The sequence below is a fragment of the Phacochoerus africanus genome, chromosome 9 (genome assembly GCF_016906955.1).
Source record: "Phacochoerus africanus isolate WHEZ1 chromosome 9, ROS_Pafr_v1, whole genome shotgun sequence".
NCBI classification, from domain to species: domain Eukaryota; kingdom Metazoa; phylum Chordata; class Mammalia; order Artiodactyla; family Suidae; genus Phacochoerus; species Phacochoerus africanus.
The window spans coordinates 53,278,645-53,306,547 of NC_062552.1; the positions used below are offsets into that span (position 1 = coordinate 53,278,645).

Sequence of the window (27,903 nt, forward strand, 5' to 3'; positions counted from 1 at the left end):
CAGGATATCTATTAATAACTGTCCAAAAAGAAACCTTCCTGTGCAGAGGGGCTGCCCCAAGCATCCAGAGCCACGATGGAAGAGGAAGCAGGTGAGGCCCCAGGGCTGGGCAGGCCTGCTGCTCCTAAGGATTTCCACTTTTATCACGTGGATCTGTACGACTCTGAAGACAGACTGCAGATCTTCCCGGAAGGAAACGCTCGGATGCGAAGAGAGGTAGTCCAGGCTGAAATGACCAATGAACCAAGAGCAGCCGTGAAAGGGAAGGCTCCGAGAGACCTTGAAGAAGAAGTGGATGAACTTGTCCATCTTTACGGACTTGAAGATGATCATGAATTAGGCGATGCATTCATTGATGAAAGCATGCCCAGAATAGAGGTTTCAGAGTATCCTCCTTATGGGATGACGGGGAGAGAAGCAGCCAGGGAGCAGAGAGACTGGAGACTTAGCGGGGAGGAGGCTAATGCAGAGGACCTGAGCTTGGGGGGCTGGGGCTCGGCGGGCCAGTGCCAGGACTTGCGGGAAGCCTATAGGTATACCCATGGCCGTGCCAGTGAGGAGTATGAATGCTACGTCATCCCAGAGGAGGAAGACGAGGATGAAGCTGCGGATGTCTTCTGTGTCACCTGCAAAACACCAGTCAGAGCTTTGGAGGTTTCTGATGAACACAAGGAACATGAGGTAACCCCACTCCATAAAGCACTGGAAAGTGCCAAGGTAAATAGATCTCCTTAGTTCTTCTTGCTCTTGATATTGCATTTCTATCTCAAGGGTATAGGGAGGATATGAATCTAAAATGCCTTCCACCGGAGTTCCCATTGTGGCTCAGGGGAAACGAATCCAACTAGGAACCATGAGGTTGCGGGTTCTATCCCTGGCCTTGCTCAGTGGGTTAAGGATCAGGCGTTGCCATGAGCTGTGGTGTAGGTCACATACATGGCTCAGATCCTTTGTTGCTGTGGCTGTGGCATATGCCAGCAGCTGTAGCTCCAATTCGACCCCTAGCCTGGGAACCCTCATATGCTGTGGGTGCAGCCCTAAAAAGCAAAAAAATAAAAACAAAAATAAAATGCCTTCTACAAAAGAGAGAGAGAAAAGACAGAGCATTAATGCCTTCTTGGGATCCTTTGTTTAATAGGACGAAATTCACAAAAACATGTACAAACTGGAAAAGCAGATTATTGAGATGGAAAATTTTGCAAGTCACTTGGAGGAGGTTTTCATCACTGTGGAGGTAAGAGCACACCTGACGACGCTGTCAGACACACATCATTTCCATCGGGGGTGGGGTCAGCAGCTGTGTCTGGCACCAGTTAGAGAATCTGTTTTCTTGGAATGTATCGAGTCAGTACTGCCCCTCTCCCCTCACCCCTCTTTCTGCCCTCCCGTAGCATGGTGGGCGTATACCTATGGCAACATTCCCTAATGAACTGTCAGCTCTCCTGGGGAGGCTGAGTCTTCGATGTCTTTATATCCCCATTCCTGCTATAAGGTTGGACTCTTTCATGGCCAACCTGATAAGGCATTGCAAGACACCCAGGCTATTATAACTAAGTGTTCTTTTCCTTTCTTTACCTATTTCTTCCAAGATTAATAATGTTTCTGTGGAGTTCCCATCGTGGCGCAGTGGTTAACGAATCTGACTAGGAACCGTGAGGTTGCAGGTTCGGTCCCTGCCCTTGCTCAGTGGGTTAAGGATCCAGCGTTGCTGTGAACTGTGATGTAGGTTGCAGACGCGGCTTGGGTCCCGAGTTGCTGTGGCTCTGGCGTAGGCTGGCAGCTACAGCTCTGATTAGACTCCTAGCCTGGGAACTTCCATATGCCGCTGGAGCGGCCCAAGAAATAGCAAAAAGACAAAAAAAATAATAATAATAGTGTTTCTGTGCTGGTACCAAACACATCCCCTGGGTGTGCCCGGGAAGTGTGTACACAGCTGTGTGTGCACTGCCAGCACTCAACCTAGCCATCCAGATGGACAGACCAGGACTAAGGACCATAGGACTTCCTGTGTCCCCTCTCTTCACGGGGATGCTCTACTTCTATGAAGGCAGCCTTGGAGTGTATCAACCGGAGCACCTCACGGAGCCCTGGGCCCCTTTCCCCTGAAGCTAGACTTTCCTCCCCATCCCAACCTTTTAACTTTTTTTGTCTTTTGTCTTTTTAGGGCCACACCCATGGCATATGGAGGTTCCCAGGCTAGAGGTCGAGTTGGAGATACAGCCCCTGGCCTATGCCACAGCCACAGCAATGCAGGATCTGAGCCGTGTCTGCCACCTGTGCCATACCTCATGGCAATGCCGGATCCTCAACCCATTGAGCAAGGCCAGGTATGGAACCCACATCCTCATGGATACTATTCGGGTTTGTTAACCGCTGAGCCATAATGGGAACTCCCCACCCCTAATCTTAAAAGGGAGGAGAGCTATTGCACTAATTCCCTATGGAAGGCAGAGGAAGGTCAAACCCTTCCATGTCTAAGCACAGGCAGGTGGAGGTAGAACGGTAAGTAGACAACTCCCTTGCTCAGTACTGCCAGCTCGCTCTCAGCTCAGAGCACCTCCACCCTCAGTGAGGACTCTGAGCTCTTCCTCGTAAACTCCACCCTGGGGGGCATCTGCTGCTTTTCCCTTTCTTCCACCATTCTGTGCAAGTCTTATACACACAGTAGGTGCTCAGTAACTACTTCTTGAATGATTGATAAGAACCACTTCTTTGGAAATGTCTCTGTTATCTGATAAGGGTGACATCAGTCAGAACCCTCAGGAGTTCCCGTTGTGGTGCAGCGGAAACGAATCCGACTAGGAACCATGAGGTTGCAGGTTCAATCCCTGGCCTCGCGCAGTGGGTTAAGGATCTGGCATTGCTGTGAGCTGTGGTGTAGGCCAGCAGCTGTAGCTCCAATTTGACCCGTAGCCTATATGCCGCGGGTGCAGCCCTAAAAGGCTGTGCATATATACATGTAGAGAGAGAGAGACAGAGAGACAGAGAAAGAACCTGCAGAGCTATCCTGGGCTTTCAATCTTATTAAGGGCAGCCAGGAGTTGATCTGCTTTAATTAATGTGTCTCATCCACTGCGTTCCAGGATTAAGTACTGTCACAACCCTCCCTCTGCCTTCCTGCCTTTTCTCATCTATTAGGCAGTGCTACCTGGTCACAACGTTTATTCCCCTTCCTGCATCTTTTTCTAGTTTTATATAAGGAGCTGCATGATCCTATTGTTTGTACAATATGAGCATCAGGGAGTGGAAGTAGTGAGTGTCATGAGATGTTGACAGGGAAAGATAGGTGGGAATCTCCCAGGGCAAACTTCTCCATGTTAAGGTCCAAGCTCCCACTGGCAGGCTGACTCACCACCACTGACAATCTTCCTGGGCAGTTGTCATGGAGATGGAAGGTGGTTAAAACAGAGGTGGGCGGGGTATGAGGAAGAGGCTTGCAAAATGCTGCCAGCAGAGAAAGCAGTACTTTTTGTTAAGATTATCCTTGAGGGTCTAGCTGGAGACTCCTGGTCCTAGCTCCCCCTTCATCCACCTCGGCATCCTGGAAAGAGATGATAGGACAACAGGGAGGGACTAAAACGTCTCTGGAGAGGCACATTTTCATGTCCCCAAATGACTCTGTCATGAACATTCATGCACTGAAATGATGGCTGAGGTTGACTATCTTGTAGGAAAATTTTGGAAGACAAGAACAAAACTTTGAGTCACATTACAACGAGATCTTGGAAACACTTGCTCAAAAATACGAAGAAAAAATACAAGCTCTAGGGGAGAAAAAGAAAGAGAAGCTAGAAGCCTTGTATGGACAGCTGGTCAGCTGTGGAGAAAATCTTGATACCTGCAAAGAACTAATGGAAACAATAGAGGAGATGTGTCACGAAGAGAAGGTTGATTTCATAAAGGTCAGTAACAAGGAGTTCCCACTGTGGTACAAAGGGATCAGAGCGTCTCTGCAGCACCAGGATGCAGGTTCGATCCCTGGCCTGGCACAGTGGGTTAAATGATCTGGCATTGCCATAGCTGCAGTGTAGGTTGCAGCTGCAGCTTGGATGTGATCCCTGGACCGGGAAGTCCATATGCTGTGGGGCAGCCCCCCAAGCCCCCAAAAAAGAAAACAGAAAAAAGGTCAGTAACAAAGTGAAATGAAATAATGAACTGAAATGATGGTTGTGGCCAGAGTAGGTTAGGTTGTCCCCTCTCTGTCTGGAGGTGTTGGAACTGGCTTTTACCATCAGCATCCCTTTGACTCCACTGGATGTATCACGATGATTCCACATGCATCTCTCTGCACAGCTTTGCCCTGAGTGGTCGAGCAGGCTCATGCACAGCTGACCCTTCCCTCCACCACTGCTCAGATAGCACCAGCTCTTTGTTACCCAGGCATCTGTCCCTTCATCCTGGAGTAGGGCAAACACAGTGCTCTGAGACTTTTCTGGCCATCTTAGAACTCTGGGGAGAAAGTTGTCCAGGCTAAAAAGGCACCTCCTCTTTCCAGCTACAAGTGCAGCAGTTACAGATCTTGCTTCATAAGCTCAGACATGCAAAATAAGTCCATCTCGTGATTTCTTTGAAATCCACTTTCCATTTGACCCCACGTTCCCATGCAGCCAGACTGTGGGAATTTCAACCTCTATGAGAGCTGGGGCCTCCTTTTTCCATACGGTCCCACAGGAATGTGGGGCAGTAGTGGTGTCTAGGATGTAAGGGAGGGGCCTTCAGCCTCCAGAGCTGCCTAAGTTGCCACATGCAGCTTTGACGTGGGCCACGCCCGTAGAGGTCCCTCAAAGCCCAGCAGCACGTCCTTCCTGCCATGCTTGGGAGCTGGACTGCAGGTTGGCAGACATCACTATAGCCCTCCATACTCAGACTTTTTGAACCAGGGGTTCCACGATATCACTCTAGCTCAGAGACACCATCCAGACTGTGGAGAAGGTGACAGATGTGAAGATGTTTTCTCTGTAATTTATGATGGTGAGAAACTAGAACCAACCACAATATCCAACAATCAATGATGGAGGTCCCATTCGATGAACGATTCAGGCTGATGATCCAAAGACCATTTGTAACCTGGCAAGTTTTACCTAATGATAACGGAAAAGCAGTAACACAGGAGCAGCCCCACAGGTGACATAAGAGTAGTTTTTGTTAGGGGTGAGACATGGCTGATTTCTTTTTTCTTTTCCCAATTTCTAAGTTTTTAAATATGTTTATTCTATAGCTTGAGAAATTTATTTCCTGAGTCAATTTAATATTTTGTTCCTTTCTTCTGTTTTTTCAGGATGCTGTGGCCATGGCTGACAGGTAATACTTTTGTTCTGACATGTATTTTCTTTTTCTGCTCCTTTTACTTCTGGATATCCAAATAGATTCAATTCTGCTTGGTTACAGGTTCCCAGTTTCAGCTTTTGTGCCTCATGAGTAGGAGTTCCCGATGTGGCTTAGCAGTAACGAACCTGACTAGCATCCATGAGGATATGGGTTTGATCCCTGGCCTCGCTCAGTGGGTTAAGGATCTGGCATTGCCGTGAGCTGTGGTGTAGGTCTCAGATGCGGCTTGAATCCCGTGTTTCTGTGGCTGTGGTGTAGGCCAGCAGCTGTGGCTCTGATTCAACCGCTAGCCTGGGGCTGGCCCTCAAAAGCCAAAAAAAAAAAAAAAAGGAATAAATAGCACTGGCTTTGGAATGACACTGTGGGATCATAAGGACCTTCTAGTACCAAATCTCAAAATCTCTGAGCTGGCAGGGGGTGTATGGCAAGGCCCAGCCTGCAAGCGCAGGGCAGACCTCCTCCTGAACCCCTCCTTTCCCCAAGAGAAACAGAGACCCACAGAGTGTCCCCAGTGTCCCCCAGCTGAGCCAGGACCCAGACAGTGTGCTATGGAAAGCATGTTATAGAGTCAGAGGAGTTCAAATCCTGCTACGCCCATGACCTTGGGCAAGTCCAACCAGTCTAGGACTCTCCTTCCTCATCTAAAAACAGGGATAGCTTTGTGGACATAAAATAAGACAGGGTCTCTAAAGCAACACAAAGACTGAAGCTTAATCATGTAAGGGTTGAGAGCGTGGGCTTTGGCAAGACAGACATGGTTTCAAATTCTTCCCCTGCTATTTACAAACCCTGTGACGGCCAGGAGCAGGTGCAGAAGACCCAGAGCCCCAGTCATCAACTTGAGCACTTGGCCACACAGAGAGGGAGCCCCAGAGAGGCTGCATGTCTTTGGTGCCTGGGGTGGTGTTGGGGGACGGAGCTTCCAGGTCAGTATCTGCAGATCTTCCAGGGGTTATGGATTTGGGGCTCACTGGCACACATCTCCCAACCCCCACCCTCTGACATGACCATCCTCCTCTCCTCAGAGTCGTAAACCAACCCTGCCCAATGCCCAATGCTGATGTTGTAGGTCAGTCATTGAAGCTGAAGCCAGAAGGCAGCCCACAGCATGTTAGAATGAGGAAATCAGGGAGTTCCCATCATGGCGCAGTGGTTAACGAATCCGACTAGGAAACATGAGGTTGCGGGTTCAATCCCTGCCCTTGCTCAGTGGGTTAAAGGATCTGGCGTTGCCGAGAGCTGTGGTGTAGGTTGCAGAAGCGGCTCAGATCTCGCGTTGCTGTGGCTGTGGTATAGGCCGGCCGCTACAGCTCCGATTCGACCCCTAGCCTGGGAACCTCCATATGCCGCGAGAGCGGCTCAAGAAAAACACAAAAAGACAAAAAAAAAAAAAAAGAATGAGGAAATCAAAGTTCAGCCAAGAGGCCCTCTTTGCATTACATTAGTGACCCCTCAGGAGAGCGCCCCTCCATTCTTGTCAGTGTGTCTTTTTACACCCACAGACTCGGAAAATTCCTGAAAACAAAAACAGATGTTGAGATCTCGACGCAGCCTGACTTCGACGACCAGACTTTGGACTTTTCTGATGTGGAGCAGCTGATGGACTCTCTTAACACCATCCCAGGTGCATATCTCACCAGTGATACCCACCTGCATATCTCTCTTTTTTTTGTCTTCCGCTTTTTAGGGCCGCACCCGCAGTATAGGAGGTTGCCAGGCTAGGGGTCCAATCAGAGCTGTAGCCGCCAGCCTACACCACAGGTCCAGCAACCCCAGATCCAAGCCGAGTCTTCGACCTATACCACAGCTCACGGCAATGGCAACAGCAATGCCGGATTCTTAACCCATTGAGCAAGGCCAGGGATCGAACCCCCAACCTCATGGTTCCTAGTCGGATTCGTTTCCACTGTGCCACGACAGGAACTCCCCCACCTGTGTATATTTTCAGTGTGCATACTTCACACGGGTTTCCTTGAGCTTTAAAAGAGAAACTTTGATGGCTAAAAAAAAAAAAAATCATAAAGGTTTAGAAACAAGCATTTCTCAGCTTCATGGGCTTCATATTTTCATCTTTATGGCTTATTAGGGTGAGAACAGAGCTGACCTTTCCAGGGGTAAATGTCTGCCCTCCCTCTCCAGGGTACCAACATCTGGCTCCAAGAAGCCTAGTTTACTCAAAGCAAGTATCCCGAATTTGATTTCCCTGAATGTTATATTTATGTTTCTCCTAGGGTGGCTGTGTTTAGTATAGGGTTAAGAGATGGGCTTTGGAATCTCATGGAGCTGGTGAGAATCCCCACCCTGCTACTTCCTAGCTGTATGACTCTGGACAACTTACCAAACCTCTCTGAACTTTGGTTTCCTTGTCTATAAAATGGACATAATAATGACTCATGGGGACATGGTGAGAAATAAATAAGGTAATATATGTACAACACATCACATGGTGCCAGGTAGCTGGTAAAAATCTTATTTCTAAGAATAACGCTAGAATTCAACTTTTTTTTGGTTTTGGTACTTTAACGTTGTTTGCTAGTGTCCAACTTTTTTTGGACTGCTCATCTTCCCTTTCTCACCAACACCCAGCCACATTATGAACAATATTCTACATATTTTAGGTTTTTCCTTCACACATATATTTTTTAAAGTAAAAACGGAATCATCTTGTTTTGTAATCTGCTTTTTTTTTTAGCAAATAGTTGTGATGAATATTTTCTCACACTGACAAATTCTTCCACAACATCATTTTTATGGCTACATACCTGTTTATTTCGTCCTCAACTGTTAGATGCTAAGATGTTTCTAGATTTTCACCAATATGTATCATACCTTAATCATAAATCTTGAAGGACATTCTTTTGTGTATGTGTGTGTCTTTTAAGGGCTGCACCTGAGGCATATGGAGGTTCCCAGGCTAGGGGTCACATCAGAGCTATAGCCACTGACTTAACACCACAGCCACAGCAACACTGGATCCGGATCCAAACCGTGTCTGAGACCTACACCACAGCTCACAGCAACACCGATCCTTAACCCACTGAGCGAGCGAGGCCAGGGAGCGAACCTGCATCCTCATGGATGCTAGTCAGATTCGTTTCTGCTGAGCCACAATGGGAACTCCTCTTGGAGGACATTCATAGACTCAGTGGGTCAAGGGGAGATTTCATTGAGCGATGATGTCCTTTGGATGGTCTAGGAATAGTGCTGTCTAAATAATCAGGCCTAGTCATTTGGAAAGAAAGGGACTGTCACCCAATTCAGAGAAGCATGGAGTTGTTTCCTCACCCGCCTGTGTCCAGCTCCCATGCAGCCAAGTACCCTCCTGTATTTGGAGCCATCCCTTTTCTTTCTGCATCCTCTGGTGGGGCTGTTCTTTGCAGGATATGGACGAGTCTCTTCTGTGCCTCCTGAACTCTGTCATTTGGGGATACAGACTCTTTCTCTTCTTCTCACCTTTGTCATGTGAAGGTCTTCTAGCCCCTAACCCGCCAGGAAAGGCTGATACATTCCTTTAAGTTTAAGTCTTCCCTGGACAGAACAATCTCAGGATTTGAAACTAAGGATGTTCTTAAAAGCCTGGGATGGAGGGAGGTGCTGCCATGGGAGAACTATGGAGAAAAGACAAGGAGTGCTTCTCAGTTGTGTGTGAGTCTGTGTGGAGATGGAGAAGGCAGAAGTATTAACTTACAGAAAAGAAAAGAATTTAGTCAGTAGATGGACTCTCAAGCAGTTGGTTCTAAAAAGCGCAACTTAATTAAAAACAATACTAAAAAAATAATAAAAAGCCCACCTTGGTCAGACTCAATCTTGTCTCGTCAAGGAGAGATATGATTCTTGTCTAGTGAAGGAGGCAGTTGTTGGACGGGTCCCCCAGAGGACATGGAGCGTCCTGCCGAAGGCTTCTTTCACTCCTTTGTTCACTCCAGAGCGCTGGGCAGCAGTACTGTGGTCCTGGCTGTCCTGCCTCTTCAGATGGTGTGGGAGGGTCAGAGGACCATACCTGGGGCAGGACTTGTGAACCACACCTCAGCCTGAGGCACTGTCACCAATCCCATCTCCCCAAGCTTGTGTGGATTGGTCAAAGCAGGAATGGACTCACCGGTTGTTGCTTGAGGCTCATGCTTGGGAGGTTTGGCTGTCCCATCCCTTCACCCTGAGCTGCCTCGTCCATCTCCAAAGCCTGTGGAGGGATCCGCTGCCCTGTAAAAAGGGCCATTCCCATCCCATATCTCTACTTAAGGGTTCTCAGTTGTTCTTCCTCTTCTCCTTTTTCCTTGTCTAGCTCCTTCTGCTCCAGTGATAAACCCACAGGCCCCCAACTCCGCCACAGGTTCCTCGGTCCGAGTGTGCTGGAGCCTATACTCCGATGACACCGTGGAGAGCTATCAACTGTCCTACCGGCCAGTGCGGGACAGCTCACCTGAGAAGGACCAAGCAGGTGAGGCTCTGCCAGGAACAGAATAAACAGAACCGTGTTCCCTCAGAGGCCAGGGCCCCGCCTTCCAGGTAGTTGGGAAGGTGGATCTGTATACCTTGCCCCTTGGAGCTGTCACAACCTGGGAACTACCCAGGGATGGGATGCAGGAGCAGAGCATGGCAGCAAGGGCCAGAAAGGCAAGTTGGGACCTAACTGGAGAGGACCACCCATGAGGCCAGGCTGAGATGTGTGGAGTGTGTCTACACCCGCCCGGCCAGAGGGGTCCTGGGGATGAGTGTCTGGCTGCACACCGTGTGCAGGAAGGGTGAGGACACCCCATCCTTGAAGAGGCCCAGCTAGACTGGCTGGGTTCTAGCTGGTCCTGGGTGTGAGGCCAGGCTGGATCTACTCACAGCAACCCTGTGTTGGGAGAAACTGGAGAGTTAGTCTGCAGACCCTCATGCAGGATGAGGTGGGGCTCTGTAGCCTGGAAGGGCTACCGTGGATCTGATCCACATTCCCAGATGGAGCCAGCTACTGGGAATGGCCCCCTGTCCCCAGTGTGGGCAGCTCTCGGCCCATCCTCTTCCCATGGCAATGGAGCTGGAGGGCGTGAGGTTAGAGCTGGGGTGGCTTCCCCTCCCCACCCCAATCATAGATGAGCCGGTCTCCTGTTGAGAAGGGAGGGTCAGATGGCAGAGGAGCCCCTGCCAGGCACCTCAAGGAGTCAGGGATGGGGCCAACCTGGTAGGACTGTCCTGTGTGTGTGGGGTCAGGGTGAGATTGCTAGAAGGGGACTTTGAAATCTCCATTTTTATGGCTGAGGAAACTGGGACCTGGAGAGAAATGAGCTGTCTGTAGGGACACCATGAGTTATGGCAGAAGCAGGATGAGAATCAGGTCTGCAGGCTTCTTGCCCAGAGCTCTTCTTGTTGTACCAGGTCGTGCAGGTGAAGGGTTCTGAGCACTGACGGTGAGGATGGTTTTGCCCAGGAACCAGGAAGGAAGGAGAATCCTTGAGAAAAGTAAGAGTAAGTTTAAGGATGAAGAAGAGCAAGGGTAGTCAGAATAAGGACAAAAGAGAGCATGGAGGAAAATGGGGAGATTTGGAAAGGGAGTTGGGGACCAAAAAAATCAGATCTGATTACTCAGTTTTTGCCATAAATCAACCCTGTTGACACTCTCTGCAGAAGGGGCCACTGTGTTGGGGCTATGTCCTGGTGATTGATAAAGATCTTTTCAATGGACCGATTTTGTTATAAAGAAACTAATATCAGAGGGTGAATTAATGACTTGTCACTGCCTTTTTAAGATAAAGAGTCTGGGGATGTTTGGAGGTATATCAGTTAGCTTTTGCTGTGTGACAATACCACCCCCAAACCCACACATATATACAATATTTCAGCTAAAATTGACAAATACTTTCATTCATTTTTTGGGAGGGGCAAGATGAGGTAGGGTAGTAAGAGGTACAAACTACTGGAGTTCCCATTGTGACGCAGTGGTAACGAATCCAACTAGTATTCCTGAGGATGAGGGTTCGATCCCTGGCCTTACTCAGTGGATTGGGGATCTGGCTTTGCCATGAGATGTGGTATAGGTCACAGACACAGCTGTAGCTCCGATTTGACCTCTAGCCTGGGAATATCCATATGCCGCAAGTGCAGCCCTAAAAAATACACACACATACAAAAATAGGTACAAACTACTAGGTATATAATAAATTAGCTACAAGCTATATTGTACAGTACGAGGAATATAGTCAATATCTTAACTTTATCAATAACAATAACTTTAACAATATCAATAACTTTAAGTGGAGTACAACCTATAAAAATATTGAATCACTACGTTGTACATCTGAAATGAATATAATATTATAAATCCACTATGTTTCAGTTTTTAAAATGACATTAATCATTTCTTATAATTCTTTGAGTTGGATGGACAGTTCTGGTCTGTGCCAGCTTGGGTGAGGCTGGACGGGCTAGGATGGCCTTGCATATATGCCTGGGGCCTCAGCTGCAATGGCTGGGGCCTCTGTCCCTGTGATCTCATCTTCCAAGAGGCTGGCTCAGGCAGGTTCACATGGAAGTGGAAGCATTCCTGGCAGGAAACGAACAAGCCCCTTTGCACCAGCACTTCCCAAATCTCTGCTTGCACCATGTTTGCTCTTGTCCCCTCGCAAAAGCAAGTCAGGTGGTTAAGCCCAGCCTCGAGGGATAGTGAGAAAAACCAAACCTCTCAGTGGAAGGCTCAGCAAAGTCACATTGCAGAGGGACATGTGTGCAGGGGTGGGAGGAATTTGTGGCCAGTTCTTCAATCAATGAAGAGGATAAGAGATTACAGCACAATGAACTTGGAGCCAGTTGGCCTATTTTAGGATTGAATTCTTGTCTTTTTTTTCCCCCCAGAGTTTACGATGACCATCAAAGAAACATATTGCTCAGTGACAAACCTTGTGCCAAATACCCAGTATGAATTTTGGGTCACAGCTCGGAACAGAGCTGGCCTCAGCCCCGCCAGTGAGCATGCAGTGTACATGACAGGTAATGGGGCCACTTGTTTCTGTAGCAGGACCTTCACGAAAGGGGACACAGGAATCGTGGCTTTCTTGCTGTGGCAGGGCTCTTGATTTTACTTGGAAGAGCAGGAAGAATTTCATATTTCTTCTTTCATTTAATACAACGTGTCTACATGCTTGATGTGACAGGGAGATTTTCTCATAGTTTTGGTCTCAAAAATATCAAAAAGCACCAAACAGTACCATTTGACCCTTACAACCACCCTCTACTCCAGGAAGATCTGAAAGAGATTCTCTGGTGTCTTGGTCTGTGGAGGCTGCTATAACAGAATACTATGGATTGGGTGGTTCATAAACAACAGAACTTTTTTTATTCCTCATGGCTTTGGAGGCTGGGAAGTCCAAGATCAAGGCGCCAGCAGATTCAGTGTCAGTCATCAGTTTTCTTTGCTGTGTCCTTACCTGGTAGAAGGGGGCAATGGAGCTCACTGGGTTTTCTTGTGTAATAAACCCCTTCAGGAGTTCCCGTTGTGGCTCAGTGGATTCAGAACCTGACTAGTATCCATGAGGACGTGGGTTCGATCCCTGGCTTCACTCAATGGGTTGGGGATCCAGCGTTGCTGTGAGCTTCGGTGTAGGTTGCAGACATGGCTAGGATCTGGCATTGCTGTGGCTGTGGTGTAGGCCAGTGGCTACAGCTCCAATTTAGCCCCTAGCCTGGGAACCTCCATATGCTGCGGGTGCAGCCCTAAAAAGACAAAAATAAATTTAAAAAAACCCTTCAACTCTGATGACCCAATCACTTCCCAAAGACTCCCAATAGGATCACATTGGGGAATAGGTTTCGACGTGTGAATTTGGGAGAGGCACAAGTATTCTGTCTCTAGCACAGCTTACTTTTTATGGCACTGCCTCTCTTGTGGGAAGAGTTCCCAGCTTGCCATGTCAGCCTGTGCTCTGGACCACAGGACTGGATATGGACAGGAGAGCCATTCATCTCCTCTCCCTCTCCTCTGCATTTAGCACCTTCTCCCCCAACCATAAAAAGCAGAGAGATAAGGAGCTGTGAAGAGGCTGCGCTGATCTGCTGGGAGTCTGGGAACCTGAATCCTGTGGACTCATACACAGTGGAGCTGAGCCAGGCAGAAGCACCAGGAGCCTCAGGTGTAACTGAGTGAGTCACAAGGGGCACTTGCTGGGAAGGAGAGGCCTCAACACTTGACACAGTGACACACCCTAAGAAATGGGTCAAATCTGGAGAGAAGGTCAGGATTTGTAACAGCCCGCATCCTTACTTTGAGGTTGCTGGGTTTCATGAGAAATAGCTGATTTCATGAGAAATAGCTGGAATGCCAGGATCAAAGGTGAATGGAGGAGCCAAGGATAGGTGAATACATGGTAAACCTCAGGCTTACTTTCTTAACCCAAGTTTACTATCACTCATTCATTCAAATACTGAGCACGTAGGTTGTGCCTGGGCACTGGTGAACTAGACAAATTCCCTGCCCTCCTAGAACTGACAGTCAAGTGGTGATGGGGGATAGACAAAAACCAAGAAAACAAAAGCATTAAATACCCAGTATTAGGGAGTTCCTGTCATGGCTCAGTGGTTAACGAATCCGACTAGGAACCATGAGGTTGCAGGTTCGATCCCTGGCCTTGCTCAGTGGGTTAAGGATCTGGCATTGCGGTGAACTGTGGTGTAGCTCGATCCCGACGTAGCTCGGATCCCGAGTTGCTGTGGCTGTGGTGCAGGCCAGTAGCTTCAGCTCCGATTAGACCCCTAGCCTGGGAACCTCCATGTGCCACGGGAGTGGTCCTAGAAAAGGCAAAAAGACAAAAATAAATAAATAAATAAATACCCAGTATTACGAAGGGTGAAAAACATAATGAAATATGGAATGGGGTGGACATGGGGCTTATTTTGACTGAATGGATGTTTGAACTGGGACCTGACCAAATGGGAAGGACTGAGGCCTGAGAAGACTGGATGCAGGAGCGCTGCAGGCAGAGGCCATGTTTGGCCCCTGGGCAGGAGTGAGCTTCACGTGCTGAAGGACCCAAAGACACACCTGGCTGAGATGTGAGGGGGAAAGAGAACTGCAGGAGACAGAAATGAAAGGGACTAGAGTTCAATGTACAAAGAACATCACGTCCACAGCAGAAGGCTGTCTGGGGACTCACATTCCTCTCTGGTTGGTGGAGATCCAGAGGGGCTCACAGCTAGAAGAGGGCTGGACTCAGTGACTGCAAGAGCCTGCAGACCCTATGAGTCTGCAGCTGTGTTCAGTGGAAGAATCACGGATGTACTTCTGGTTTACAACCAGGCAGTCCAGGAGTTCCCCTCGAGGCTCAGCAGGCTAAGAACCTGACTGGTATCCATGAGGATGCAGGTTCGATCCCTGGCCTCGCTCGGTGGGTTAAGAATCCAGTGTTGCCACAAGTTGCAGCATAGGTTGCTGATGAGGCTCGGATCCTGCACTGCTATGGCTGTGGTGTAGACTGGAAGCTGCAACCCTGATTTGACCTCTAGCCTGGGAACTTCTCTATGCTGCAGGTGCAGCCCTAAAAATTAAAAAAACTAAAAAAAAAAAAAAAAATTTACAACTCGGCAGTATAGAAACTTGTGGAAGGGGAACCAGGCAGCTAATACCAACCACCAAGGCCAGGGGCTGTCCTGCTGTGTACCTGCCCAGCTCTGGAGATATGGAGGAGGAGGGGTTTGGTGTCATCTTTGAGGGAGACAGATTCTTCTGTGCTAACTGCCAGGCTGGGAACCTGGTCATCCCCACTCCCATCTGTTCCAGGTAGAACCCATGTCCACAGCCACATCAGGGCTGACCTTGGTTATCTACCTCTGGAGATGCTCAGGAGCAGGGCATGGAGTCCAGGGGTCTGGCCTCCCAAATGACTCGGACTTCCTTTGCAATTTGTGCTGCTACTTTAGGAGCACCTGATGCCTGGGACCACCCATGATGGAGGTCATCAGAAGGCTGGTCTGTGACCTAGGTGATCTGGGGTGGGGCTTATGCTCCTAATACAAACTCATCCTAGTGTCCTAGTGCTCTGAAGAAAAGGCAAAATTCCTTCACAGGCTCTGGCCCCTCCCTGCCTCTCCAGCTCATTCGCACCAGCTCTCCCTCCCTTTTTCAATCCAACCACACAGGTCCTGCTTTTCAGTTCCTCCAGCTTTCCATGCTTCTTCCTGCCACAGGGCTTTTGCACATGCTTCTCCTTCTATGTAGGAGAATCCTCTACTCCCTTTTTATCCCATTACCTCCTAGTCATTCTTCAGAGCTCAGGTCAAAAGTCACCTCCCAACACAACATTGTAAACTTCAGTAAAATAATTTTTTTTTAATTATACCACTCCCCATAGTGTACCTTCTATAGTACACTGTCAATTTGTCATAGTTACCATGTTACATTTCTTCCAGTGATAGCTTGAGAAATGCCTCTCTTCCCGTCTAGACTGCAAGTTCTAGGAGGGCAGGAACTACATTCAGTTTCCCACAGGGCCTCCCTATACAGTCTCTGGAACCTAAGGTGCTTAGTTAATGTTTATTGAATGAATATATACAAGTGCCCCTCTGGCTAGAGCTGCAGCCCCAGAGTGACCTGGACATCCTGGCCTTGCCGGGTGTGGGTGTTGAGACTATAAATGGACATTCCCTGAAGGCTTCTCTTTCCCACTGGACTGAAATGGGATTGGCAACTGCAGGAGTACAGACAGTGACAACCATGGACTTGTGATTTAAATAAGTTGGATTATTCCCAGTAGGCAGCTACCAGCAGTGGGCTTCTATGGGCCTCTCAGCAACAGTCAGATCATGTGTTCATGAGCACGGACTGAGAGCCTGCTCTGGGCCCAGCGCTGTGCTTAGGTAAGTGGTACCTGGCCCCTGCCCTCAGAGAGGTTATGGTCCTACCAGACAGTCCACACTGGATTCAATTGCATGCACCCTCCACTGGATTCAATTGCAGCATCAGGCAGAGGCCAAGCACGGTGCTGGGTGCCTGGGACCCAGGGTGGGGAGCTTGGAGGAGGGACAGCCACAGACAGAAAGGATACAAAGAAATGAGAAAAATGGGCCTGAGTGAGAGGGATCCCTAAGAGGGTCCACACTCCTTACTGTGCTGCTGGCAATCAGAAGACAGGGACGCGAGAAGGAGTTAAAAATCCCAGCTTTGGAGTTCCTGTCGTGGCTCAGCAGTCATGAACCTGACTGGTATCCATGAGGACGCGGGTTCCATCCCTGGCCTCACTCAGTGGGTTAAGGATCTGCTGTTGCTGCAAGCTGCGGTGTAGGTCGGAGACGTGGCTCGGATCTGGTGTTGCTATGGCTGTGGCGTAGGCTGGCAGCTGCAGCCTAGATTCGACCCCTAGCCTGGGAACTTCCATATGCTGCAGATGCAGCCCTAAAAAGAAAAAAGAAAAGAGAATAATCCCAGCTTTGAAAGGGAAGCCGATGCTTGGGCCTGGCTGCCCCAGCCCCAGGATGACTGTGGATTGCCTCCTTGCCAGGTCTGTTGTGGGCATCCCGACCTGCGAGTGCCTGGTGCAGCTGCAGCCCCGGCAGAGCTACATCATCTACGTGCGAGCCCTCAACGTGGGGGGCCCCAGTGCAAGGAGCCAGCCTGCTACGGTCCACACCACAGGTCTGTGCCCCGTCGCATACTCTCTGGGCCCAAAGTGACCACCGTGTGGCAGACCCTGGGCTGCTATGGCTTCAGTGGAAAATCAGTGAATGTTCATCAATACAAATGCATAGCAAATCAGGCTGGGAAGGGGCTCAGGAGTGATCAAACCCTGTGATCCCATTTTATAGGTGGGGAGATTGAAGGCCCAAGTCATATAGCAGCTGGGTGGCTGAACAAGCATTAGAAGTCAAGGTTTTTCTCCACACCCTTCTGGTGGGCTAAGGGCCTGTTGCACTGAACCTAGGTGGCCCAGACACTGCATGTTTCACATAGGCTGAGCATCACCTCTGGGACGGGCTCTTTATGAAATTCCCAGGAAGAGCCCTTGGCTGTGGCTTATCTTCCCGCCATCAGCCTAAGCATCTCCCCATTCATAGGCCCAACTTAGTCTTGGCTGCCCTGATGGGTGCCCCTCCTCCAATTTGCCATCGTCATAGAATCATCACATCCCATGTCCAAATTTGAGTCAGCAGAGACATCTCCAGAAACATTTCAGCATCCCCTGCTGTCCTGGCACCACCACGGCTCTGGGTTCTGAGTTTTGCTGGGATGCCCTGAAGCCGGGGGGTCTTCCCACACCTCACAGAGTGAGTCCAGCTCAGGCCAGCTGATTAGGTGACGTGCAGGTAAGAAGCAGAAGCAAGGAACCTGGGCCCAGGGCTCAGGGGACAATGTTCCTTTGCCTGAGATCTTTTCCTGAGGGATGCTGTGTCATCTGCCCTCATTTCCAGTGTCAGGAGGAGAGGTATGTGATTGGTACCCACTTATGTTCCTTCCACACAGATGGGGAAAAATAAGTTACGTGGCTGCCTAAGGTGGTAGGGGTTGGTGCTGGGTTTATGACCCAGGTTTTTCCTTTTTATTGTGCTGGGACCTTCCTTTGGTTGACTGGCATTTCTGATTTCCTGTTCTGACTTGGTGTTTTGAAATATCAGATTCTGGCTATTTCAATAAAAGAGAACAACCTTGGTTATTGTCATCTATGAAATTTGTTCAAATAATTTGTTAAGTGTGTATTTACAAAAGACTTGAACATGAATTAGCAAAAGACATTATATGTATACATACAAATACAGTCCTTATTTGGGACTTGAGACCAGGCGCCAAGGGCCACATCTGTCAGCTGCAAGGTGGGAACCTGCCTCCCCCTCGCCTGCCAGCTCAGATAGCAAATGAAATTTCCAGGAGCATCTCATTGTGGAAATAAATGTAAACAGCTTAATGGTGCGGCTTGAACTGGAGTCTGAAGCAATGAAAGTGATAGAATGGGAACCTAGGAACTGGCCAAGAGACAATAATGGAGAAGGTGTTACCATGTTCCTAAACAAAGGATTTTTAAAAACAGATTTCTTATTAAATCTATTCTGGGGAGTTCCCATTGTGGATCAGCAGGAATGAACCCAATCAGTATCCATGAGGTTCCATCCCTGGCCTCACTCAAGGTGGCAGACAAAGGCTCACATATGGGCTCGCTGTGGCTGTGGCATAGGCTGGTAACTACAGCTCTGATTTGACCCCTAGCCAGGGAACTTCCATATGCTGCAGGCGCAACCCGAAAAAACAAAACAAAACAAAAAAACAAAAAAACCCAAACAAACAAAAAAACAACAAAAAACTATTCTGTACCATTTTTTGATGTGCTTTGTTTTAACCATGATTTGGAGATGGTTACAATTTCCTTCCTTGTCTCCCCACTCCTCCCGCCGAAAACTGAATGTTGCATTTTGCTAACCTGTGTCAAATTGATCATTAAGAATTCCTTCAATTCCTATTTCCCTTAACCAGGAGGTTAGAAATTCCTATTCATGTGCAGGTATTTACAGCCTCCCAGTTAAGAGCGCAGCCTCTGGAAGCAGAGAGGCTGGGGATTCAAATTTGAGTTCCAGGATCTGCCAGCTGACTTCTTAACCACCCTGTGCCTTAGTTTTCTCCTCTACTAAACAGAAATACTAACACGTGGGTACTTGTAAGGAGGAAAGAAGACTTGCAAAACAAGTTCAGTACTAGATGCACAGTAACCCTCAACACGTGTTAACTGCCATCATTACTAGCACGAGGGTCATTACCACACAAGGTCCAGGCTTAAGTGTGTGTGTGCGAGTGTGCGTGCGTGCGTGCGTGCGTGTGTGTGTGTTGTACAGGAAGCTAAGCCGCCCACACGTGGTGAGACCCAGCCCCGGGGAACACAACGTGGAGAAAGCAGTGGAGTGATTGGCTGGTCGTCTCCATGTGCTTCCTCCCCGCACAGGCAGCTACTTTCACCTGAATGAGCACACGTGCCATCCCTGGCTGACCATTTCTGAAGATGGGCTCACAGTTGTACGAAGTGAAAGGAGAGCCCCTGCCAGCGAGCTGCTCCCCAGCGACACCCGCTTTACCAGGTACATCATCAGCCCCTCACTTGAACAGTGCGTGAACCAACACAACCCAGTGTTACTCAGGTAAAATTAGATGATGACAGATGCAGCCTTGAGGGGGGGCTTCAGGCTCTCACTCCCAGAAGTGAGGGGAAGAGGGCTGGTGGGGAAGGGAGGTCAGAGGGGGAGAGGGGTCCGGCTGGTGCTGGCAGAAGAGTCACCTTGTGGCCTCTGAGGTGGAGTCCGCGGCTGCCAGAGCTGGAAGCATCAGATCAGGAAGCCGTGGGAGGAGGGTCACCCCACTGGGCAGCGGGAGAACAGCAAGGACCCAGACTCCCAGGGATTAGCCCAGGTCTTGCTCCCACACTGTGACACTTTTTTTTTTTTTTTTTGCTATTTCTTGGGCCGCTCCCGCGGCATGTGGAGGTTCCCAGGCTAGGGGTCTAATCAGAGCTGTAGCCACCAGCCTACGCCAGAGCCACAGCAACGCGGGATCCAAGCCGCATCTGCAACCTACACCACAGCTCACAGCAACGCCGGATCGTTAACCCACTGAGCAAGGGCAGGGACCGAACCCGCAACCTCATGGTTCCTAGTCGGATTCGTTAACCACTGCGCCACGACGGGAACTCCCCTGTGACACTTTCTAACCAAACTCCTGATGAAAAACTCGCTCACAGCTGGTGGGGGAAACGATGGTGGTCCTAGCGCACTGCCTGAGGGAGGGGTGTCCATTAAAGGCGGGAACTTCCAAATACTTAAGGAAGATTTAAAGTAGGGGGCAGATACATTGGAAATAACGTTCCCACTGTGGTGCAACGGAAACAAACCTGACTAGGATCCATGAGGATTAGGGTTCGATCCTGAGCCTCACTCAGTGGTTTAAGGATCTGGCATTGCTGTGAGCTGTGATGTAGATCACAGGTGAGGCTTGGATCTGGCGTTGCTGTGGCTGTTGTGTAGGCCGGCAGCTGCAGCTCCATTCGACCTCCAGCCTGGGAACCTCTGTATGCCACAGGTGTGGCCATAAAAAGATTGGAGACAGCTCCAATGAGGACTAAGAGACAGTTCTCTGGGCAGACGCAGCCTCAAGCATCTTCTGCTCCAACCCTTTGATGTTGCACTAAAGGTTGCAGACAAGTTTTTGGTCATCTATTTTGCAAGTTCTGTGTAGGTCATCCAGCCTCTCAACCTGAAATAGGGGAGTACTTACCACTGATTATTCTGTTCTTCATTTTGGGGGGTCCATCCAAGCTGAGTTAGAGTCCCATTTTATTTGTTTTTATTTATTTATTTTTTTGTCTTTTTGCCTTTTCTAGGGCTGCTCCTGCAGCATATGGGAGTTCCCAGGCTAGGGGTCCAATCGGAGCTGTAGCTGCCAGCCTACGCCAGAGCCACAGCAATGCGGGATCTGAGCCACGTCTGCAACCTACACCACAGCTCACAGCAACGCCGGATCCTTAACCCACTGAGCAAGGCCAGGGATCGAACCCGCAACCTCACGGTTCCCAGTCAGATTCGTTAACCACTGTGCCACGATGGGAACTCCTAGAGTCCCATTTTAATATCCTGTTACCAGTATATCTGTTGCCCCGTGAAACACTGTGCTGTGTGCTGGGGGTAAATAGACAAAGACAAAGGCCCTGCCCACCTGAGACTCTGACAAACAAGTGGGAGAGATACATATGTAAAAGCACACGTATAAAAGATAGAAGTCTGGACAAGGGCCCACAGAGAGCTTCCTGGAAGGACAAGATCTTGAAGGATAAAGAGGAGTTCTTCAGGACGACAAGACAGGTTAAGTGCTTAGTATATGTACCAACCAAGCCAGAAAGATCAGATGTTTGGAGGCCAGATAATTGGAGGACTGTGAGAAGTTTAGTGTGTCTGCAGTCTGGGGTCTATAACAGGAAGAGGGGGAGGACAGGCAAGAAAGACTGATGCGGTCCAGGACAAAAGAGAAGTTTGGATATTACCTTTTAGGGGAAGGGAATTACTGGAGGATTAAAGTGGGGAGTGAAAGGATCAGATTTACATGTCGAAAAGAAGTATGAGTTAGGGAAGGACAGGGAGAGGCAGATGGAGAACAAGACCAGGGAGGAGGGGTGGAGCCTTGGCTAAATCAGCAGTAGGTGGACTAGAGGAGCCAAGGGATTTAGCCCATACTTCGCACACAAACCCAGCAAGGCTAGTGCCACCTGGTTACATGGGAAACGGGAGAGGGATGATAGCACTGCTATGTTTACAGCGTGCTTATCGAGTACTAGGTGTGTTCCCGTGCTTTACATGGATTCCCTCATTGAATCATCACAATATCTGAGTTCCCATATAACAGATAGGAAAACTGAGGCAGAGATATTAAGTAATTTGCCCAAAAGTACACTGCTGTTAAGGGTTGGAGCTGGAATTAAACTGGAAGCTGAGCTTATAACCACTTTATTCCTGTCTTAGTTTTCTGCCTTGGGTTACTGGATAGTCAGTGAGTCTATTAACAGAAAATATGAGGAATATATCCCCCAAAGCACAAACTTGGCAGGTGGGAATGTGATCATTTTAGTTTGGGACATTCTGAATTAGAAACCACAGGTGGATCTGGAGCTTGGAATAGAGCTGGCCTGACTTTATAGGTGAGGAGTTGCTAACGTGCAATATCCTCTCCCAGAGCTTTGCTTGGGCATCCAGAACTCAGGATTATGTGTTAATGACAGCTGAACAATCTGCCTAGGGATCTTGGGAGCCACATAAAGCTTGGCTGAGGGAGGAGGCTCCTACAAGAGGGAGACCATTCACTTTGGAGATATGATTGGATCTATTTCCGATGAAACCCCTCCTCTAGAGACTTCTTTACTGTGGTGGAACAAAACATAACTCCGACCTTCAGCAGTGTAATTGTTTCCAGTGGAACCTTGGACGTAGACTTTGATAATTTGTGAGGAATTTGCTGTTTTGCTCTTTTGAGGGTCTGCCTCTGAAATCTGAATTCTTGTCTTCTCCTGCAGTCATCTCTAACACAAGCATCACTTCAGAGACCCTCCATGCCATTTTGGAGCATAAGCAAGTTCATGAACTCAAGCATGTGGTTCCCTTGACTGTGTTGCATTCTATAGGGTTTCAATCCTTTTCGTTTTTAATGAACAAGTGAACCACTCCCCCCCCTTCTAAATTGAAGTATAATAGTCACTTTTTTTTTTTGCCGCACCTGCAGCATATGGAAGTTCCTGAGCCAGGGGTCTAGCCACAGCCACTGCAGAAGCAAGGCCAAGCAGTTATGCTGCAAGCCACATGGGAAGTCTGAAGTATAGCTGACTCATAATGTGTTAATTTCTGCTGTACAGCAAAATGATTCAGCTATACATGTATACATTCTTTTAAAATATTCTTTTCCACTGTAGTTTATCTTAGAATATTGAATATATTTCTCTGTGCCACTATGGTTTATAGAGGACATTGCTGTTTATCCATCCTATATACACTAGTTTGCACCTACTAACCCCAAACTCCCAGTCCCTCTCTCTCCACCCCATCTCTGCCTTGACAGCCCTAAGTTTGTTCTCTATGTCTGAGTTTGTTTCCAGGTTGTTTTTTTGTTTGTTTGTTTGTTTTTGCCTTTTCTAGGGCTGCACTCACAGCATATGGAGGTTCCCAGGTTAGGGGTCCAATTGGAGCTGTAGCCACCAGCCTACACCATGCCACAGCAATGTGGGATCCTAGCCACGTCTGCGACCTACACCACAGCTCACGGCAACGCTGGATCCTTAACCCACTGAGCAAGGCCAGGGATCGAACCCACAACCTCATGCATGGTCCCTAGTCCGATTTGTTAACCACTGAGCCATGACGGGAACTCCATGAGTTCATTTCTGTTTTGTAGATACGTTTTTTACATTTTAATTCCACATAGAAATGATACCGTATGGTATTTGTCTTTCTTTTCTTTTTAGGGCCATATCTGAGGTATATGTAAGTTCTCAGGCTAGGGGTCAAATTGGAGCTGCAGCTGCCAGCCTACACCGTAGCCATAGCAATGCCAGATCTAAGCCACGTCTGCAAACTATGCCTCAACTTGCGGCAATGCTGGATCCTCAATCCACTGAGCGAGGCCAGGGATTGAACCCCCATCCTCATGGATACTAGCTGGGTTCTTAACCCGCTGAGCCACAACAGGAACTCCTGTCTCTCTTTTGACTTACTTCACTTAGTATGATAATCTCTAGTTCCATCTCTGTTGCTGCAAGTGGCATTGTTTCATTCTTATGTCTGAGTAATATTCTATTGTGTATATATATACTATATCTTCTTTATTCATTCATCTGTCCAGATATTTAGGTCATTTCCATGTCTTGGCTATTGTGACTAGTGCTGCTATGAACATAGGGGTGCATGTAACTTTTTGAATTATAGTTTTGTCTGGCTATACGCCCAGGAATAGGACTGCTGGATTGCATGGCGACTCTTTTTTTGTTTTTTTGAGGGACCTCCATACTCTCCTCCTAATGGCTGCACCAACTTACATTCCCACCAACATTGCAGGTAACCAAACCTCTTTGTTACTGTAAGAGCCCAGTCACCTAAAAAAACAAATTGGAGTTCCCTCTGTGGCACAGTGGGTTAAGAATCCAACTGCAGTGGCTCAGTTTGAGGCACAGATTCAATCCCCAGCCTGGCACAGTGGGTTAAAGGATCCAGCATTTCTGCAGGTATAGCATGGGTCACAGCTGTGGCTTGGGTTCAGTCCCTGGCCTGGGAACTTCCATATGTCATGGGTGTGGCCATTAAAAAAAAAGAAAGAAAAGGAAAAAAAGCAAACAGAGCCTTTTTTATGGTTTGTCTCTTCCTCATCTATGACCAGCAGTGTAATAACCCCCTTCTAATCTTTAGCATTGGTCAGGTGAGCTTTGAGAGCTAAGGCTGTGATGCTTTGCAAGTGAGGTGGTCAAACACTTGCCCCCACACCTCTAGACCACCTACTAACGGACCCCAGCAATAGGCATCACTCACCTGCACAGCTAGGCTTGGCTCACCCCAAATCACACCTGCTTCCACTTTCTAAAACCAGGTGTGTTGCTGTCATGGGAAATCTAATTCCAGTCCGAGGGCGCCATTACTGGGAGGTGGAGGTGGACGAGTGTTTGGACTACACAGTGGGTGTGGCTTTTGAAGATGTCCCCAAACAGGAGGACCTGGGAGCGAACCACCTCTCCTGGTGCATGAGACACACGTTTGCATCATCAAGGTAAGGTGAAATCTGGACACCCACGATGAAAACATGCTTTGGCAGGAATAGAGTGAGAACTTTCTGCTAGTATTAACTAAGGCCTACATTCTGTTTTATGAACTATGCGAAGATACTTCATGACTTGTTTTTAGCCCCCTTTTCCCTAAAGCCCAGCTGGAAAGAGAAAGTGCAGCTCTGGATACTTTTGATAAAACAGCTAAAATTCATGGAGAGCTTATTGTGTGCTAAGCACTGTTCTACACTCTTACACAAACTATCTTATTTACTTCTATTATCCCATTCTAAAAATAAGAAAGCTATGCCTCACAGCAGTTCCATAATCCACGCAACATGGATTCAGAGCTCAGATTCAAACCCAGGCGGTCTAGCTCCAAAGGTAGCATTCTTCACCAAGTGATTGTTTTTTTTATTTATGCCTAATTTCAGTGTTACTAAATGAACAGTAGGATGTGAAGCCCCAATTCCATCTTTTTTAGTAGATGTAGATGAGGCTTATAGGTCATGGCTAATTCTGGTTTGCTTCTGCTGCTAAGCACTGTCCTCTAAGGGAGCAGTTCCATAAAGCAAGGAAAATCCCTTGAGGCCAAGGTCAGGGCATTTCAGACTTAAAAGGCCATGGGTTCCAACCTCCCTTCATTTCAAAAATTGCAAAAACTTTTACCACACCACTTTCCCAGCACCCTGTGTACTATGGGGCCTCTGACCTTCAACCTGCTGAGCCCTAGGAATATTGCATCCAATGTTCTGTGCCATGAGCCTCCATCATGATTACGTGTTCTCATGCCCCAGCAAAGGCGAGAAGACCAACTTTCTCCCTGTGAGATATTCAGCCCATGAAGGACTCTGCTAAACCTCAGACTCAGTTTGGGGAATGCAAGAAATACTACACACTGAGCCACAGACCGCTTTAGGAGATTCTGCCTGAAGTTAGACTAAAAATCAAAGTCTCCTCTCCTAGAAAGGTTAAGAACAGGGGCAGACAAAATCTGGAAGAGCAAAAAGAAAGCAGGGGTCTGTGTGGAGTGGGAGGGCTCGGTTAGAAGACAGAGGTGGGAACACCACATATAGAGTGAAAAAAGAAGGGCAAAAATCTGAGCCCTAGAGCTGTTTATAGTCCCACCTTGGAAAGATGTCTCTATGAGCGTGTCTTAATAGGGAGGAATGTTTGGGTCATAGTCTTAGACTCTACTGGTGGGAGGAAAAGTAGAGGGAAGGACTCATTCAGCTTCTTCTTCTTTTTTTTTTTTGGTCTTTTTGCCATTTCTAGGGCCGCTCCCGCGGCATATGGAGGTTCCCAGGCTAGGGGTCCAATCGGAACTGTAGCCTCCGGCCTACGCCAGAGCCACAGCAACGTGGGATCCGAGCCGCGTCTGCAACCTACACCCCACAGCTCACGGCAACACCGGATCCTTAACCCACTGAGCAAGGGCAGGGACCGAACTCGAAACCTCATGGTTCCTAGTCGATTTGTTAACCACTGCGCCACGACGGGAACTCCTCATTCAGCTTCTGGTGGCTGCTCAGTTAAGAAAAAATAAGGTGAAATGGGATGGAAACAGGCTGGCTGGCTCTGATACATTTGCATCATATTCTAAGTGTCCATCCCAGTCACATGGACCAACGTGCCGGCACACAGAGCTCTGCAAATGTCTGTAGGTAGCAGAGTTAGGAAATTCCTACGGCTGGCTTTGATTTCAGCCATTTTCAAAGCACACAGGAGAAGCAACCACCCTTCATGGTGGGAACCTCCCCAGCATGAGGGGAATGGTGACGAGCCCCGAGGTGCCCGGTTCAGTTTGAAAGTTTAAGAAAAGGAAGCCTTAGAGTATGTGTGCACAGGTTCAGTGTACGAAAGATCCTAAGATTCCCTGTTTCACATGTCTTTGTTACAAGGGATTTACATATTTGAACCTTGAAATTCAAAATTTTTAATGTATTATTTCTATGGAGATTTGGATGCAGTATGAGTTTATTATATTGAATGTAAGTTTCTTAGGTTAAGCATTTGCTCAAAAACAGGTTTAAGGAGTTTGCTTGTGGTGCAGCGGATTAAGGATCTGGTGTTATCACTGCAGTGGCACAGGTTGTTGCTGTGACACGGGTTCAATCCCTGGCCCAGGATCTCCCATGTGCTGCGAGCATGGTCAAAAAAAAAAAAAAGTTTTAAAAAATAAGTTTCTTAGGGCATGTTTTAGAAAAGAGATACATAGTTTTAGAAATGGGCTGTTACTTTGATAGTCATTTAATAAAAGAAAATTATAGTTATATTTGAAACCTGAAATGTTCTATAAATAGCCCATTCACATAATTTCTGAAGCTTTATCAACATTTAATCTTCAGGCACAAATACGAATTTCTACACAACAAGACGACTCCAGACATAAGAATAACGGTTTCCCCAAAGAAGATTGGCATCCTATTAGACTATGAAAATTCAAAACTGTCATTTTTCAACGTGGGTCTTTCTCAGCATCTGTACACATTCAGTTGTCAGCTTCACCAATTCGTGCATCCCTGTTTTTCTCTGGAAAAGCCTGGATGTCTAAAGATACACAATGGCATTTCAATGCCAAAGCATGTCACTTTCTATTAGACCACATTCTGATGCTGAGCATCCTCTCTTCGGTACCTACTCCTCTCCCAGCCACTCACACCTCAGCTGGCTGAATTGGGCATCCAAGCCCCATGCACTCAGCATCATTTATGGCTCATGTCATTATCTGGCGGACTGGTGTGCTGGCATTCACCGCACCTGACCTGGGTCTTGTGCGCTGCCACTTGTGTGATGCTAGATTAGTCAGTCAGTTCCAGGCCCTAATGTAAAATGAAGGCTCAGACTTTCAGGTGGTCAAACTGTATTGGTCTATTTGTGTACATAAGGCCTGTGGAGCTTGGGAGAGGAGGAGGAAAGAGAGACGGAAGAGTTAGTGGTTTTAGTCCACTGGTGACATTTCATTAGTCAGCCAAGAACAGACCTGAGACCGCAAGAGGCCACCCACAAAGAGAACCAGGGAAGCCACGTGGCCTTGCCCTCTCCTGTTTTGCTAGTGTTAGTGGCACTCCAGTGAGGTTTCTCCCACTGAACACAGAACACTCTTTCTAACAACTGTTCTTCCCCTTCATAGTACTCACCTCTCTAATTTTGAAATGATCTTTGTAATGCCTAATTCCATGAAGGCAGGACAGTGTCTGTCTTGTTCGTCACTCAACCCCCAATGGCTAATGCGTGCACACCAAATATTTGTTGAATAAAAGAGCATCTTCTTCAAAAAGCACTGTTCTTCGGCCTCTCACTGCTCTCCATGTGAGGAATGGCAGGGCTTACTCAAACTATAGCAAAA

At 48.0% G+C, this 27,903-nt stretch overlaps 1 protein-coding gene across 1 annotated transcript; it reads left to right on the forward strand.

Moving 5' to 3' along the window:
- Window positions 1–27,834, forward strand: FSD2 (fibronectin type III and SPRY domain containing 2). The gene is made up of 12 exons (XM_047795715.1): window positions 1–717; window positions 1,139–1,234; window positions 3,672–3,902; window positions 5,279–5,301; window positions 6,831–6,952; window positions 9,611–9,766; window positions 12,160–12,294; window positions 13,293–13,443; window positions 16,794–16,927; window positions 19,218–19,350; window positions 24,383–24,559; window positions 26,903–27,834. Exons 1-12 carry the CDS (start codon window positions 76–78, stop codon window positions 27,153–27,155), a joined length of 2,253 nt encoding a protein of 750 aa, XP_047651671.1. The 5' UTR covers window positions 1–75; the 3' UTR covers window positions 27,156–27,834.
- The last annotated feature ends 69 nt before the right edge of the window (window positions 27,835–27,903 follow it).